Raw genomic sequence first — 15988 nt, 5'->3', positions numbered from 1 at the left:
ACGCGCAGGCTCAGCGGCCATGGCTCACGGGCCCAGCCGCTCCGCGGCATGTGGGATCTTCCCAGACAGGGGCACGAACCCACGTCCCCTGCATCGGCAGGCGGACTCTCAACCACTGCGCCACCAGGGAAGCCCACAACTAGTATTTATTGAGCACTTACTATAGTGCCAAGCACTGTGTTCAGCACTTTTTACATGGATTATCTCATTTAATCCTCGAACAGCCTATAAGGTAGGGTCATTTATTCCATTTTTACTAATGAAGGAATTGCTCAGGGCTACAGGGATTCACACCAAATGGTGCCTTTTACTGGTGAAAACTGCCTCATTCCCTTCCAAATCTGAAATTCTACTCTATGTTCTAAAGTCGTGAACCATTTAACTCAATTTTTTAACAAATATTTGAAGTTTTCTTAGTCTCCATTTTCTGTTCTTTTGAGACTGAGTGAAGAGTTAATACTCTGTTCTCCTGCCATCCAAACTTAAATTAGGTTGATGTAGTAAAGGTAAAAATTGAATGAAAACAACAATAAAGATGATTTCTTTCAAGCTTTGAGTTGCTCATAAGGAAAAATGTAAATTTTTAAAACTATCAAAGGTATTTAGAGGAAGAGAAATGGAAAAGAGAAATGGTAGATGAAAGCAAAGTTTACATGTTACTCTAAAGGTAGGCTGATTTGGTAGGAAGTTGCTTCCATTTCTGCATAATGCAAGAGGTAAAATCCCTACTACCTACCTGGACCAAAACATTTTATAACTCCAACCATAAGAATTCGAACTATTCCCACTGCACAGAGTATGCCAATCCAATATCAATAACTAATTAAAACACATTAACTGGTAACTATGTCAATGGTATAACTCTTGAAGCTGCAACCCAGTGTCAGTTCAAGTGTAAGAATGTCCCATTAATCCTGCATTAGGGAAGGAGAAGGTCCTAAACAGCTACAATCCACACATTCACAGATAAAAAATAGTTCTGTCATAGCATATTGGCCACCAAAGATAGGTTTTATCAACAATATTCCCTTTGGTTTTCCTCGTTACAGCCAGATACCTGAAATAAACTGGCTATTGAAATTTCACTGTAATGCTGCATTTTTATAGCTGCTTTACCTTCAACAAGAATAAAATGCTTTGTGGTGTAGTTACCAAGTCAACGCTTTATGATATAATCAAACAACCTGACTAACATGGCATCTGCAGAAGGATGGACAAAGGCCCTGCTTCTAAGGGGGAGGGTCACTCTCCCTGCTAAGGTCTGGCCCTTTCCCGTGACTTATTTCCTTCTGATCCTTCTGAGTGTGATCAGATATGTTCTATTTTAGGGGATGAAGTAATAACAGATTTACATCACATAAAAAATAACATAGCAAAAATTAAGAAGATTATTAAAGCTTCTGTGGGAATATAACTTTCCTTGGTGAGAGGGCTATTTCAACCATTCAAACTCCTAAAAATGTATAGTTCTGTAAACCTAGAATTCCTTTTCCATAAATTACCCTAAGGAACTAACCAGACCACTGTAAAAACGTATGTATAAGAATACTTGTCACAGCATTATTGATAATTACTAAAAACCAGAAATAATCCATCTATCACTGAAGAATTGTTTAAATAAATTACGGTACTATCATATAATAGAATACTATGGGCAACACTAAAAACTGATATACATATCTCTACTGACATGCAAAGATGACTATAATATACTGTTTACTGAAAAGAGTAGGCTATAAAACTGAATGCAAAGCATGACTGTATTTTTTGTTGATACATATATTTCACAGATAAAAGATCAGGAAAAAAAGACTATAAAATACTAATGTTGGCTTTTCTCAAAGAATGAAGATAACAAATTTGCTCTCTTTTAACTGTTCTGTATAGTAAAATTTTTTATAACAAGTACAAACTGTGTTTTATATATATATATAAATAATATACTTATGAAACAATAACGCTCAATCCATTTCTTTAAAAATCACAGTAATGCCAGAGCACTTTTTGGGCAAATAGGAAGACAATTCTTCCTTTCTTGGACACCCAATGCATCAGCAACTAAACACAGGGTACATGTCTACCCACATAATCCCAAAGCACAGTTGTATGTGTTAGAACAATTCCACTGAAATGCTCACATACTTTTCTGAAATTCCTCCAGTTTTTTAACCGCTTCATCTCGTTCTTGCCTAATTTTGTCACACTGAAATGAGAAAAAAGCAGAAATGTTAACTTTATATCATAAGTTTGGAAAGACAAGAAAGAGCAAACATAAACAATTTAATGAAAACAAAAAATAAAAATCTTAAAAAAGCATTAATGATATATCCAGAAAAGACAAAAACTCTAATTCAAAAAGATACATGCACCCCCAATGTTCATAGCAGCACTATGTACAATAGCTAAGACATGGAAGCAACCTAAGTGTCCATCAACAGATGAATGGATATAGAAGATATGTGATATGTATACCATGGAATATCATTCAGCCATAAAAAAGAAATAGTGCCATTTGCAGCAATATGGATGGACCTAGGGATTCCTATACCAAGTGAAGTAAGTCAGACAGAGATAAATATATGATATCACTTATATGTGGAATCTAAAAAATAATACAAATGAACTTATTTACAAAACAGAAACAGACACACAGACATAGAAAACAAACTTACGGTTACCAAAAGGGAGAGGGCGGAGATAAATTAGGAGTACGGGATTAACAGATACATATCACTATATATAAAATAGATAAACAACAAGGATTTACTGTATAGCGCAGGGAACTATATTCAACATCTTGTAATAACCTAATGGAAAAGAATACACACACACATACAACAGAATCACTCTGCTCTACACATAAAATTAACACAATATTGTAAATCAACTATAGTTCAATAAAAAAGAAGAAAAATAGAATAATTTTAAAAAGAAAAAAAATATACGAAGGGAAAAAAGGCATGAATGGCCACATGGTATTTGTTACTGCTCACCAGCATGATATTTGTACCACTTGTATCTGGCCAATTTTCTCAGACCTTCTAAGATAATGAGTCACCTTCCAGGCTCATTATCTCTTCAGTAACAGACCAATTTAACATCCTTGAGTTAAAATGTATTCATTCTTTAAGAGAATATTTGTGCCTCTTTTTAAGTAGGTATTTTGCTGACACAGTAAAAACCCCACTCATCCGCAGGTCAGATTGCTGAAACTGCGCAGTTTCAATTATCCAGAACCCTGGGGGCACACTGGAAGTGACCACTGCCTGGAGGCAAACTGCTGCCCAAGTCCCATGCACTCTCTCACTCAAGAAAAAACCATCCATGTATCCTTAGAATTCTGAATAGAAGAAGGTAGCAAATTAAAAGGAGGGAAGGCAAAAATAACTTATTAAAGCATGAGGATCTTTTAGGGTATCAGGTACAGAAACAAGTATCTAAACTGGCTCTGTAGACATTAATGAATTTTTTTAAAACCTAACATTCATTATGAGAACTGAATTCAATTCACCCCGATTTTCACAAAATAGGAAGTAAAACACATTTTAGGAAGATTTTCATCAAAAATATCTAAAACTTTAAAAAGTGATTTTAGCTATTAGAATGATAATTAAAATTTTAATTGTGTGGGAATACTATTATACTAAGAGGACCATATGAACAAAGTTATATTTTAATCCTACCATGTCAGAAAAACACATCTGGGATATGTTTTTTGGGATTTCACACCTTTGGATATTTTTATTTTCAAATGTCAATGGCTAAAAAATTATGATGCCACTGATAATTGGGAAAACCCAAATTAAAATAGTAAGATATTCTCATCTAATAGACTGGCAAAAACTGGAGAAGTCTGGGATCAGATGTCGGATACTCTCACATACTGCAGATGAAATGTCAACTAGCATAACTACTTTTGGAAATAAACTAACAAAATTGGACTTGTACATACCCTATGACTCAGCAATTCTACTTCTAGATTCTAGAATCTCTAGCAATGTGTACAAAATGATCTATACAAACATGTTCTGCATTTATAATAACAATAAATCATGGTATATCCATATAATACACTATAAATGAAAATGAATGAACTGAAGTTAAATGTATCAACATAGATAAACCTCAGAAACCATAATGTTGAGTAAAAGGAATTATAGAATATATATCAAATGATACCTTAAGCACACAAAAACACTTTATATATTTATATTGTATCTGTATATTTCCCAATACATATGGTATATATAAAAACATAAAAACATGAACTAGAAGGATACACACAAAATACATAACAGTAGCTGCCTCTTAAAAGATAGGGAGGGGAAGGGGTCTAGGGCTGGGTGACACAAAGGACCTTCAATTTTATCTGTAGCATTCTTTCTTCTTTTTAAGTTTCAAAAAAAAATAAGCTAATTCTGTGAGGTGTGTATTTGTTATATTATTCTCTGCCCTTTTCTATGCTTTTAAAATATTTTTAAAATAAAAAAATTAAGAAAGCAGTTCAGTTTTGTACGTCAGTCTCTCAGGAACTGAAACTTTCTAGAAGTTTTAGTTTTAAAAACCTATCTCTGTTCATTTGGGTAAATCCATTCTGGCTAGAGTACATGAAACGAGTACACGGTGTTAAACCAGCAAAGCTATTTACTAAATCCTGACCTAGACCCTCCACAAGAGGGGTCAGGCAGGACCATTTTCTAAAGGAAAAGCCATATCCTTTCATTAAAGTTTTCTTGTGTCAATTTAACTTCTGTAAAAAAGTAATTCTAATACAGTTTCTAGTCCCAACTTCACATGTAAATTGTATTTATTGTCTTTTGGTGTTTAAAATTCTAAACACTCTATAGAGTCCTGGATTCTCAAATACGTTTATGAGATCCTTCCCCCACCAGATAGTGTAACACCTAACTTCATGAGCGTGCTAGCCAGCTGTTTCAGGAACGCTCCTCTCATTTTCTAGAATGTAGTACCTGTTCCCCTTGTACTTCCCCACCACCCTGCCAGTCTGCCCACCCATGGCCCATGCTCTTTGCTCATAAGGCCCAGGTAGACATGCTTTGGTTAATAAAGGGTCTCAACATCACAGTCTTATCCCAACATTCAAGTAACAAGTTTCTACAGTCCAGCTATGTGCTTTCACACTAACTCTATAGTCATCACCAGCAGATTCAGAAGCAGTCTCCCAACACCAGCTGTGTTCTATCAGAGGTCTTCATGTTGCTGTGCTTTCTATTTTCTGCAACCATATTATGATAGAACTGGCAGCCACAGAATTTACCATCTGCTATGGATACTGAAAGGGGTGTGTATTGTGGGGGCGGGGATTTACACATGCTGCAAAAGCAACTTATTTATTCCAACCAGAGCTGAGCAAAGTATGAAGGACGTACCCGTTTACTAAGCAGAAATCCAAACATCTCCTTATTTCATCATTTTAGATGAACCCAGAAAAATATCTTGTAACCTTTCTCTCGATCTACCAACAGAGAGAAAGTAGCAAAGATTCCGGGCCTTTTTGGAAGAACGTTGTATCTTTACATCCCACAGAAGCCCCTCACCCATCCTACCCCTTCCTCTCTCCTGCTCACGCAGCTGCATCATTTGTAGAAACTGCTTCTTTTTGTGTGAGAATTGCTCGTGAAGACTCTGCAATAGCAACAGATGTTCTTGGGCCCACGTCCCTTAATTACGATGCTCAACGATTCTCTGTAGCTCAAGGCTGGGGTAGAACCCAGCAGCACGAGTGCTGGCTGGTTTAAGCAAGTTGGGTCACATTACATCAATTCTAGAGTCTCTATTTTGGCTCTTCATGAAGTGGTGAATTGGCGGGAGGTTAGCCTTGCTGCTTTTGAAAGCTCTTCATATTAGAAGCCCTGGCTGTTTTCCAGAACTCTTCCTTGAGGCTCATCCAGGCAGATACCTGGCTTCTGAAACTAAACCAGCATCTCAAAGCACTGGCAGACTGATTTGTGAAGGAAAGTCTTTCCAGTGTGTATTGGTATTCCCCTCTCCCCGACCGAAATAGGCAGCTCTGTTCTTTCTGCCTCGCATATCATCCAACTCCTGTTTGTACTAAAATGTCTGCTTAACGGGGCTCAGCAGAAGTACAGATAACTATAGGTACTAAGATATCTTTATATTTTGCTGTGTGTATATTTTATGCAAGAAAATCCCCAATATTCTGAATTGTGTCTAACTTCCACTAACATAAACATTCATTTTTATCTCCATGACACACAAATGCAACAAAGAGTTGCCAGCCTACAGAAAGGCCAGTGTGGGGCCCAAGAAGTACACACATGCACTGCATACACAGGACAGCAACAGAGTAGGCAATCTACACAAAGACAACTACCGTACAGTTGACTGAATTAGACTTCTAAGCAGGCATCTACTGTAATCACTGAATGCCTTTATTTCCTTCCTCCAAGTATTGAACAAATTATTCATACAGGTGCTATGTTAAGCAGAGAAAATACAGTGGGGAACATAACAGGCAATGTGCTCTCACAAAAGTTATGATCAACCAAGAAAGATCAACAGTGAAACAAGCAATTTATAAGAACACTTGCCATAATGAGAGAAGTACTGCACTACAGGAACATACAGCAGAGGCTACAACATTAAGTCTGAAAAGGTCTCAACTCCACACCATTTTTTACTTATTTGTCTTGAACTTCATTCCTTTTATGTCCAGTTACAATATTTAAAAGTTTAAACAGGCAAAGCATCAGAATTGTCCATATTTACCTGTTTTAGAATATTTGGTGATGCAGTTCGAGGACCATCAAATCATTTTTAGTAAAACTCAACAATTCTATTGTTCCACCTATGTAAGTTTGGCTAGAACTCAGCTGTGCTTATCCTTAAAGAACACAATAAATTAAATCATTCCCACTAGGATGGAATTCTTTTCACTCTCTTTCGGTAGTGTTCTTTCTTCCAATTCAAAGTTCTTTCCCTCCAATTTTCACAGGCAATAAAGTAGTAGCTGTCCCCTAAAGCTGTCTTACAGCATTCTCCAAATTCTAGGTATTGTGTGTTAGATGGAAACACATGTCATCAGAACAGAGATCCTTGCTCTTTGTTTCTGGATAGATTGCTGTTAATAAGAGACTCATTTTCACTTTCAAACTGCTAAGTAATTACTTTTTCTCTGGCACAACCACTTACCACTCTGCTCTAAAGAAACTGCATGTATGTGAATGTATTATGCATGAACAGTTAGCATAATGGATGCATATCTTGCTCTTTAAAGTGGCTTCTTTACTGATTTTTTTTAAATAAAATACTTTGGGACCTTCACCTCTGAAATTTACAAAAGATGAAGAAATTTTAACAATAGACAACTGAGCCAAGATGCAAACAGTATCATCTATCTTGCTTCTTGAAACCTAAGTCTTGGAAAGTGTCTGTCTCATTCCCTTTTCATTCATTGTTCCTGGCAAGCTGACAGAACCGCCTGATGCAGTGTTACAGTAGCTCACCCAAACGACTTCTAATCAGCCACTTAAACATTTATTCATTTCAAAACTCGATCTCGGAACATAGAATTAAACATAAATACTTACTGTTCAAAGGCAGACATTCTTCTATTCTACAGATTTCCTTCTTTTTATGCACACTCCACATTGCCCCCACCACTCTGAGAAATGTGAAAGCTATTCCATTAAAAGCTCAAAAAAGCTTTGCCCCCCCATATAGGAAAAAAACCACAAACAGCTATGACAAAGATCCTGAATGAGTCATAAGAGAATGCCCTTCAATTGTAGAAGCATGACTAACACATTTAAATATGATGATTGCTTCACAAGCAGAGTAAAACTTCATTTGGTTGACTTCAAAATATACAAGTCCTCTATTTTTTTTTACCCCAAATAATTTGGAAGGGTTGTTGACTTCAATGTGATAGGCCTTCTCACTTTTTAACATATTGTTGATAATGCTATTTAGAAACTGGGCAAAAAATAAGTAGCACCCTTTCCATAATCTCCACCTATCTTGATGTCTAGAAAAAACAAAACTGAAGCTTTTACACTTTAATCCAACCCAGATATCTTACATGTACCCTATATAATATTTTGATAATGAATTTTGGTTGATAAAATGTGGTAAGTGCATAAGAAATATACAGATGTTTCATTACAAAGAGGCGACAATTCTGCTTGTGAGAGAAAGAAGACTTTGAAAAAAAGTAAGCCACATTTAATCCAAGCATTAAGAGATAAGAGTTAGTCACATGGAATTGAGTAGGAACTTTGTCTTTTTGTTCTTTTCCCATTCCACCCTTAAACTCTAAGCATTCACTTATATGTACAATTTATCACAGTTATTTGTCAACTTGCCTGCGTCCCTCATTAGAGTAGTTTTATTCTAGAGTGGGACCTTCGTACATTTTTCTTTATATCCCAGTACTCAGAAGGCATTCAGCAAAAAGTTTTCCTTATCAACTCAGATCCTGATTCCATCCTCAAAGACATTGATAAAAACCACAAAATGATCAGCGTTATATTGTTCTTAAAAAGGGAGAACTGCAAAGGAAAAGATCATTAAAACACTGGCCCACCCTCCCAAATCTCCTACTCTTACCCTTGGAATGCATTATGTCAGAATCTATACACATGTGCGCGCGCACACACAAACAAACACACAGAGGCACACGCACGCGAGAATTTTTCTGATGTAAGACTGATTTGATATTTAACTTTCAGTTTTTAAATACAAACCAATAGATGATGAAGACAAACGATCCAGAAAAGTATTGAGTCTGATAATCTGCTGTGGAAAATTCATGGGCTAACAATAAAAAATTAAGAATAAAACCAAGACCTTTGGGGAAAAAGTCAATTAGATCCCCTAGGTTTACCTGCTTCAAAATGAGTATTTTTGGTTAGAATACCCTGTCTGAATCTAGACTCTGTTAAGCCCTGAGGTCCTGTTTTCTGTGAAATAAAGCTGGCACAGGGTTGTTTGGAGCATCAGATAAGGGAGATAAGGGAATGTACATGACACAGTAGCTGCTTAAAAAAACAGTCTCTTAAGCAACCGCCTGTTCTGAGGAAATTCATGTCCTACCACTTGTCTCAACAGAGGAGATTCTAAACAGGGCATAAAAAGATCTACCCAAAGGAATCACACCCACTGTCTCTTCCCATTGATAAGGTTCATGACCTGACAACAAAGATGTCTAGACTTAATGTGGACACACAGAAGGAAAAAACTTGCCATTTATTTTTCTGGTCGCTTACACTTCTGCAAAATTTCCCCACATCAAATTAACTATGGCAAAAGACTCTTACTTTAGATTCCTATCCTTGACTGATTTAACTGAACTCGTGTGGGGTCACGAGATAAGAATGGCCATGAATATTTGCTGATGGGGACTGGACAAAGCTCACACAGCCAGGCACAGAGAATGCTTTGCCAGAGAAAATGGTGTTCTCCATTTACCACCTCCAGAACTAAAGCTGCTTTTACTCATTCTGTGCTGTATTAAAAAGGCTTTTATTATAGGCTTCCCTCCTTTGTAATACAGCCCCCAATTCGGGGAAAACTCTGCAGTAATAAGCCTACTAGTCTTTTAACACAAGATAAACAGAGTGCGGTAAACTTAAAACCATCGTATTTTGTTTTACCCAACCACACAGCATTCCATATTGCTTTCATTTCTTTTCTTCCCATTTCTGTTAATAGTTATTTTTAAAGAATAAGTACAGAAGCACGTCAATACAGATGTTACAAAAGTATCAGGACATACTCTGTGTAGAGAAACATGTAAACAGGTAATGGGCTAAGGTAATTTTTAATCCTTGTTTTGCCAAATGCATCTTACCTACAATTCACTTGTATAACAGATGGTTCACATAAAAACTCACTGCAGAAAGTGGCTCGCAGTTAAACAACCATCATCATCACTAATAACAGATGTTTATAGAACATCTACTATCTTTAGGGCAATGCTAGGTCTACAAGTAAGCAAGGATTAAAGAAGGATAAGAGAAAACAAAAAATTTACTCTTTTTCCTCTTATGTTATTCACATTCTTCTATATCCTTCTTTCTTCATCAAATGAAGACACTTGTTTGCTTTCCCTCCTCCTATCTTCCAGGTTAAACCAAGGAGTTCTCCTGAATTAACCCTTCCAACTTGTTTTGCTCTTCCCCCCTTGGACCAGGAACATATATAGAAGAGACTCAATTGACTGATAACGTCTTGGCTCCTTCTCCTAGAGCTGGAAGATGGCTGGGTATCTTACGGAAAAAGACTCAAGCTATCTGGCATAAGCTTCACCCATTAGCTTTGCTTTAAAATTATGGGACAACAGGGACCCAAGATCTAAGCATATACTCCCCACCTGTTGGCATCCTCGGGACATCTGTGATTTTGTGTGGTTATGTTAGAATTAGAAATCTTGTCAAACTGTATTATGTGACCTCCTTACCATATTAGAGACGCATGTACCAGCCACCTTCTATCACAGATATTCTCATCACCCCACCCACCATTCCCTGAATTGCCTAGTGAAAGGAAGGGAAGATACTTAAAATTTCAAATATAAATAAATTTTTAAATAAAAATTTTATTTCAAAAATAGTATTTACAAATAATATTTACAAATGAGCAAAGGAGCATGAAACGTGGGTGAAAAATAACGATCTAAAAATCTATTATAATGTGCTTTGAACTAGAGGACTTACCATTAATACCACCACACCAACATCTATATAGGTGGCAAATTAATACAAGTAAAAAAGTTAAATATGATTTTTAAGAGTTCAATAAATACCCACAAACGTGCCACAAGTTTTACAAATATTTAGCTCACTGCCAATTTTCATTACAGCTCTTACTCTGAAATTTTAAAGACAAGGTTGCATAATGATGTGTACCTTCTTTCATAACCACGAAGGACCTGTCTTATTAATTTTCCACCATGGATGTTATGCTTTGAAATATCTGGTCTATCAAACAAATTTCTAAAAATAGAAATTTAAAATTTTTAAAATAAGTTTCATTTATATCTAAATAACAATAATGGACAGTTCCCCCTCTCTCTCCTTTTCATTTTCTACTCAGTCCCTCTACTTTCTTTAGCCTTCCCTTCTGTATGTCCCTTCCCTAAACTTATAGGGAAAAAAAGATATATGTTAAAAAACACTCATGGGGCTTCTCCCTGGTGGCGCAGTGGTTGAGAGTCCGCCTGCTGATGCTAGGTGACACGGGTTCGTGCCCCAGTCTGGGAGGATCCCACATGCCGCGGAGCGGCTGGGCCCGTGAGCCATGGCCGCTGAGCCTGCGCGTCTGTCCGGAGCCTGTGCTCCACAACAGGAGAGGCCACAGCAGTGACAGGCCCGCGTACAGCAAAACAAAACAAAACAAAACAAAACACTCATGAATCTTAAATGGATATGTCCAGAGACATAAAGGTAAGTAGAATTTAATTATTTAACCGTTAAAAAATAAAACTGCCAGAGCCCAGGAAAATATTCACCACGCTTCACCATCTTCACATTGGGTGTTTTTCAACTTCCAACAGATTATTCATATACTTAGAGGAAGCAAACATACAAAGGGTTTAGGGAAGCATCTGAGCTAAACACCAATGACTAATTCCAAACAGTTCTCTCCAGATCTAATATGTCTCAACCCAAAAGGTAAATGTCTCAGGCCTTCAATTCCATCACTAGAATCCCAAATCTGACTGCTGGAAAAAGTACAATTCTTGGGGGCTTGAGTTGCTTGGCTTGGTGCCTTGCTGCACATTTAGCCGTGTAGTTAATCTCCCAGAGCAGCGCCCACTGTGGCATGCCTGCTATTCTTTACCATCTGGAGCCTGGAGTTGATATTAGCCTGAACCACACATGCAGGAGAAAAGAAATTAAAAAAACCACTCTCATTCGCATTTAACTGAAACTGGTGACAGAACAATGCACCATGCTGTCTAGGCTTTTACACAAGTAAGAGAGGAAAGAAAGGGTAAAGTACAAACCTTCTCCTTTGTCTTCTGGTTCTCTGCTCTGAGGTCTTCATATTCACCTATTGCTAAAAGAAAAAAAGGAAAGCAATGTTATAATGCTATCAAAAGTTTACTATGGGAAAACCTGGGAACCCAACTAACCCCTATTGTCTATTTACAAGGTTCTGGGTGGGGTGGAGAAGAGGCCACAGAAGAAGGGCTCCTGCTTTTAAGAATAAGGAAGAAGAAGAGACCAGAGCAGATGTGGGCCCACGGAGCCGAATTTCAGTTCTCCTGGGTTATTAGGAAGACCTATGAGCCATAAGTGCCTATGACAAGTCACTTCTCATCTTTGATGTTCAGCACTTGTGACAGGTTGGTGTCCCTGAAGTTCCTTCCAGCAAGATTAGTCTGTGGTGCTATAATCACAGGTTTATTTAAGATTAGCCTCCAGAAAATAAACTCAATGTCACATATCTTCTTTAGCCGCAGGGGAAAGTTTCTGTTATGAGCATTCAGCTAAGAACAACTATTTTCAGGCACTGCAAGATCATCAACCACCAAGCCATGACCAGATCCCAGCCAGATTCATTTCACTAAATTAGAAAAATATGTGAATTATCTGGAACTATTTCCAGCTATGTGGGAAAAGCAGCAGTTTTCTACTTAAAATCCTCCACTGCCAGAAAAGCAAGCTGAACTCCCACATTCATCTCTTAGCCAAAGCACCATTTTTAGATAGCCTCACAGTTGAGAATGTGCCATTTAGAGCGTAAGGTGGGAAGAAAGAGACTGATTTAGGACTATTGATGGAGCAGAATGTCTAAGGTGGACCCAGCAGAACCACTGCCCACTCCCAGACCAGCATTTTGACTGGCACCAGACAGCCAGACAATAATCAAGTTTGGATTTTTATACTTTTACGTTAAAAAAATTTCATTGGGATTTATCTACAAAAAGCTAAGTTTTTCTTTAAAAAAAAAAAAAAAGACAAACAGAGCTTCCTATTTCTATGAAGAACCTGAAGATATCAATTAAAAATCTGAAACCAGTGGTTTCAAGAACATTCCATATAATCTGGTCATTAATTCCAGAGTGTATGATTCTAACCACTGGAGCAGAGAATACCGCCAAAACAATTCAGATGGTAAAGTATATGCTGTTCCTTTCAACAGGGATCTGAAGGGTTTAGAATAGTTACTATGATGACCGGACCGAAATCTTAAAATCCAATTCAAATAAACAAATATTTATGAGACTATACCATCAACGGCCCGAAGTTTTATCAGCACTTCATAACCATCTAAATAAGAATTAATGGACATTTTATTGAAGCCACACTCAAAAAAGAATCTTTTTTTTGAAAAAAAATTTCTAATCTTTGAAAATTAGGTAGCCCATAAGATAGCTAAATGTACACATGTAAAGATACAGCCCTTTAAAAAATCATTACAGTTTCAACAGAAAAGATTTGATTGATCACAGAATGAAGCCCTCTGCACACCAGCTCCTTATCAGCCTCCATCAGACAAACCCCAACCAATGAGTATGAAATAAATTGTCCTCGGTTCTGAAAATTCAATAAAATGTCCCTCCCCTTCCTTTTTCTAACAAAAAGAAACATGAACTAAGAGATTCTAAAAATACGCACTTACATCATTAGGTAGTCTATGGTCATGGTCCCAAATCTTATTACTACATCTAATATTGTTTCAAAAAATAAATACTTTATTGAGAGACTTTGCTTTCGTTTACTTGACATTTAAAAGTATCTTTAGATAAAGTTGAAAAATCAAAATTGATTTACCACTCTATTCCTGATGACCTACTTTACAGACATACAGAAAAAAAAAAGACAGTAAGAAATTTTTTTTTTCTATTTAAAGCACCAGATAACGGCTATGAAGGCCTTTTTAAAAATACCGACACTGTTCTTCCATTATAATGCCAACAGAATCCAGGCGAAACACTATAGACTCCCAATTACTGGGTCTTTATGAAAAGCATTTATCATGAATCTTTACCTATCATATCTTAATGGAAACCACAGAAAATATGCTTTCCGTGACTGTAAGCAACTTAAAAAAAAAAAAAAAATGAAGCCAAGTACAGGGAAAGGAGAGGAAAAGTATGGGAAGAATTCAACCATTTGGTAGTGGGAAGGGGCAGTTGGGGAATTGGGCATAAACGAAAAATATTTACTTATATTTTTATTTCTTTGAATTTAAAAAAACCAAGATTACTGCCCTAAACAATATTCACATATATCATAGTGAAAACGTGTAACCGCATCTTTAGCAAAACTGGTAAAAACTATAATGACCTATGTTATTCAGCTACTTCTCTTTTGGCAATGCCAAAGGGTCACAGAGAAAGCCTTATCGTTTTACAGCTGGCTCACAGTTTCAAAACTTTTTAACATAAGCTGTGAAACTCAAGTGATTTAATGAGAGAGATCCTCCAAATTTTGAATTAATAAAAAAAGAAGAAATGATTTTGACCAATTCTCTGTCATGTGAAAGACATCTGCAGCTTGGGAAGACTTCATCCCTTGCATTTACAGATACAGCATAGTTCACTATACTGTAAAGTCACACAGCACAGCAATTTAAAAGTGCAGTCCAAGCACTTAACTTAGTCAGGTACCTTGGGCAAACTGGTTACTCTCTGCATCTCAGATTCCTCATCTGGAAAATAGGAATAATAACTGTACATCTCTCATAGTGTTCTTATTAAGAGTAGGTGAGCTAACATGCAACAAGAGTGCTTAGGCATATTAAATGCTGAATGCATGTTATACAAAGGTTATCATTACTGATACAGCAAGAGATCAGGCTGCTCCCTAATGCCTTCAGTCTCAGGCTTACTTCGGTGATACATGGCCTGAAAGATGGCAGAGCAGAAAATCTCTGAAATCCTAAGTACTACTACCTTCCACCAAAGAAAAGGAGGAGAGAGGGGGTTAAAGATCAACTGTAGTTTGTTGTAGTAAAAAAAGAAGGTGGCAAAGAAGTGGAAGCATGTCTGAAGCTGTACTTTTCAATCCTGGCTGCACATTAGAATCACCAGGGGAGCTTTTAAATCCTACAGCTCTCTAGCCTCCTCTCCACTCACCCCCAACCCAAGATTCTCATTTAACTAGGTGGACCTTGGACATCCGTATTTCTTTAAGAGGTAAGCACCCCAGGTGATTTTAATGTGCAACCAAAGAGGGGACTCACTACATAGGAGTATAGAATGGAAGAAAAAGGAAAATGTGGAGAAAACAAGGAGAATAGCAGGCAAAGCATGTGCTTCAAGAATCATGCTGGTTCTATATTCTAACCCACTAATGCCAAGAAAGAGAATTTTCTTTACAAGCTGCAAACCATGACACAGCCACCCCAGGAAGCAGCTGAGTAGACTTAGTTGTTTGAGAAACATGACAACTAAAGTTCAGAATTACAGGCCAATAACACCTCTGGCTAGGGTGAGCAACAATCAACTTGCCTGGGCCTTCTGCAGTTTCAGCATTTTAGAGTCCAGTGCCCCTGAAAACCTCTCAGACCCAGGAAGCTTAACCACCCTATCCTAGCATTAGCTCCAGATCAGTATTTCCAACCAACACTGTCTAGACCTGCACTGTCAAATATGGTAGCCACTAGCCACATGTGGCTACTTACATTTACATTAATTAAAATTAAATAAAATTTAAAATTCAGCTCTTCACCTGCTCTCACCACATTTCAAGTGCTCAATAGCTACATGTGGCTAGTGGCCACAGAACACTTCCATCGCAGCTGGAAGTTCTACTGAACAGTACAGTTCTGGACATCTCTGTCCACATACCTTACAAGTACCTCAAACTCAACATGTTAGAAAGTGAACTCATCAATTCCATTTCACCCAAACCTCTTACTTCCTGTATACAGGACCATCATCTACCTAGTTCTCAAGCTAGTACCTCAGGATCACCCTTGATTCCCCACTTTCCCCCACCACCAAAGGATCATCAACTGCTCAGATCTCAAAATGTCTCTCCAATCTGCCCTT

At 37.3% G+C, this 15988-nt stretch overlaps 1 protein-coding gene across 8 annotated transcripts in view; it reads right to left on the bottom strand.

Moving 5' to 3' along the window:
• Positions 1-15988, bottom strand: part of SHTN1 (shootin 1) — a 104281-nt gene that overhangs the window by 77610 nt on the left and 10683 nt on the right. For 7 of the 8 annotated variants that reach the window (XM_060286354.2, XM_070043902.1, XM_030839381.3 and 4 more), the window contains exons 2-3: positions 11990-12042; positions 2143-2203 (exon numbers count right to left, since the gene is read on the bottom strand). In XM_060286354.2, the coding sequence (XP_060142337.1) occupies positions 2143-2203; positions 11990-12042 (114 nt within the window). Of the gene's footprint in view, positions 1-2142; positions 2204-7571; positions 7643-11989; positions 12043-15988 lie in introns of those variants that run through there. The other variant, XM_030839379.3, reaches the window with a different exon arrangement.

This window comes from Globicephala melas, chromosome 16 (genome assembly GCF_963455315.2).
Source record: "Globicephala melas chromosome 16, mGloMel1.2, whole genome shotgun sequence".
Classification (NCBI taxonomy): domain Eukaryota; kingdom Metazoa; phylum Chordata; class Mammalia; order Artiodactyla; family Delphinidae; genus Globicephala; species Globicephala melas.
Note: the sequence above shows the minus strand (reverse complement) of the source record. Positions and strands in the feature narration are given on the sequence as shown.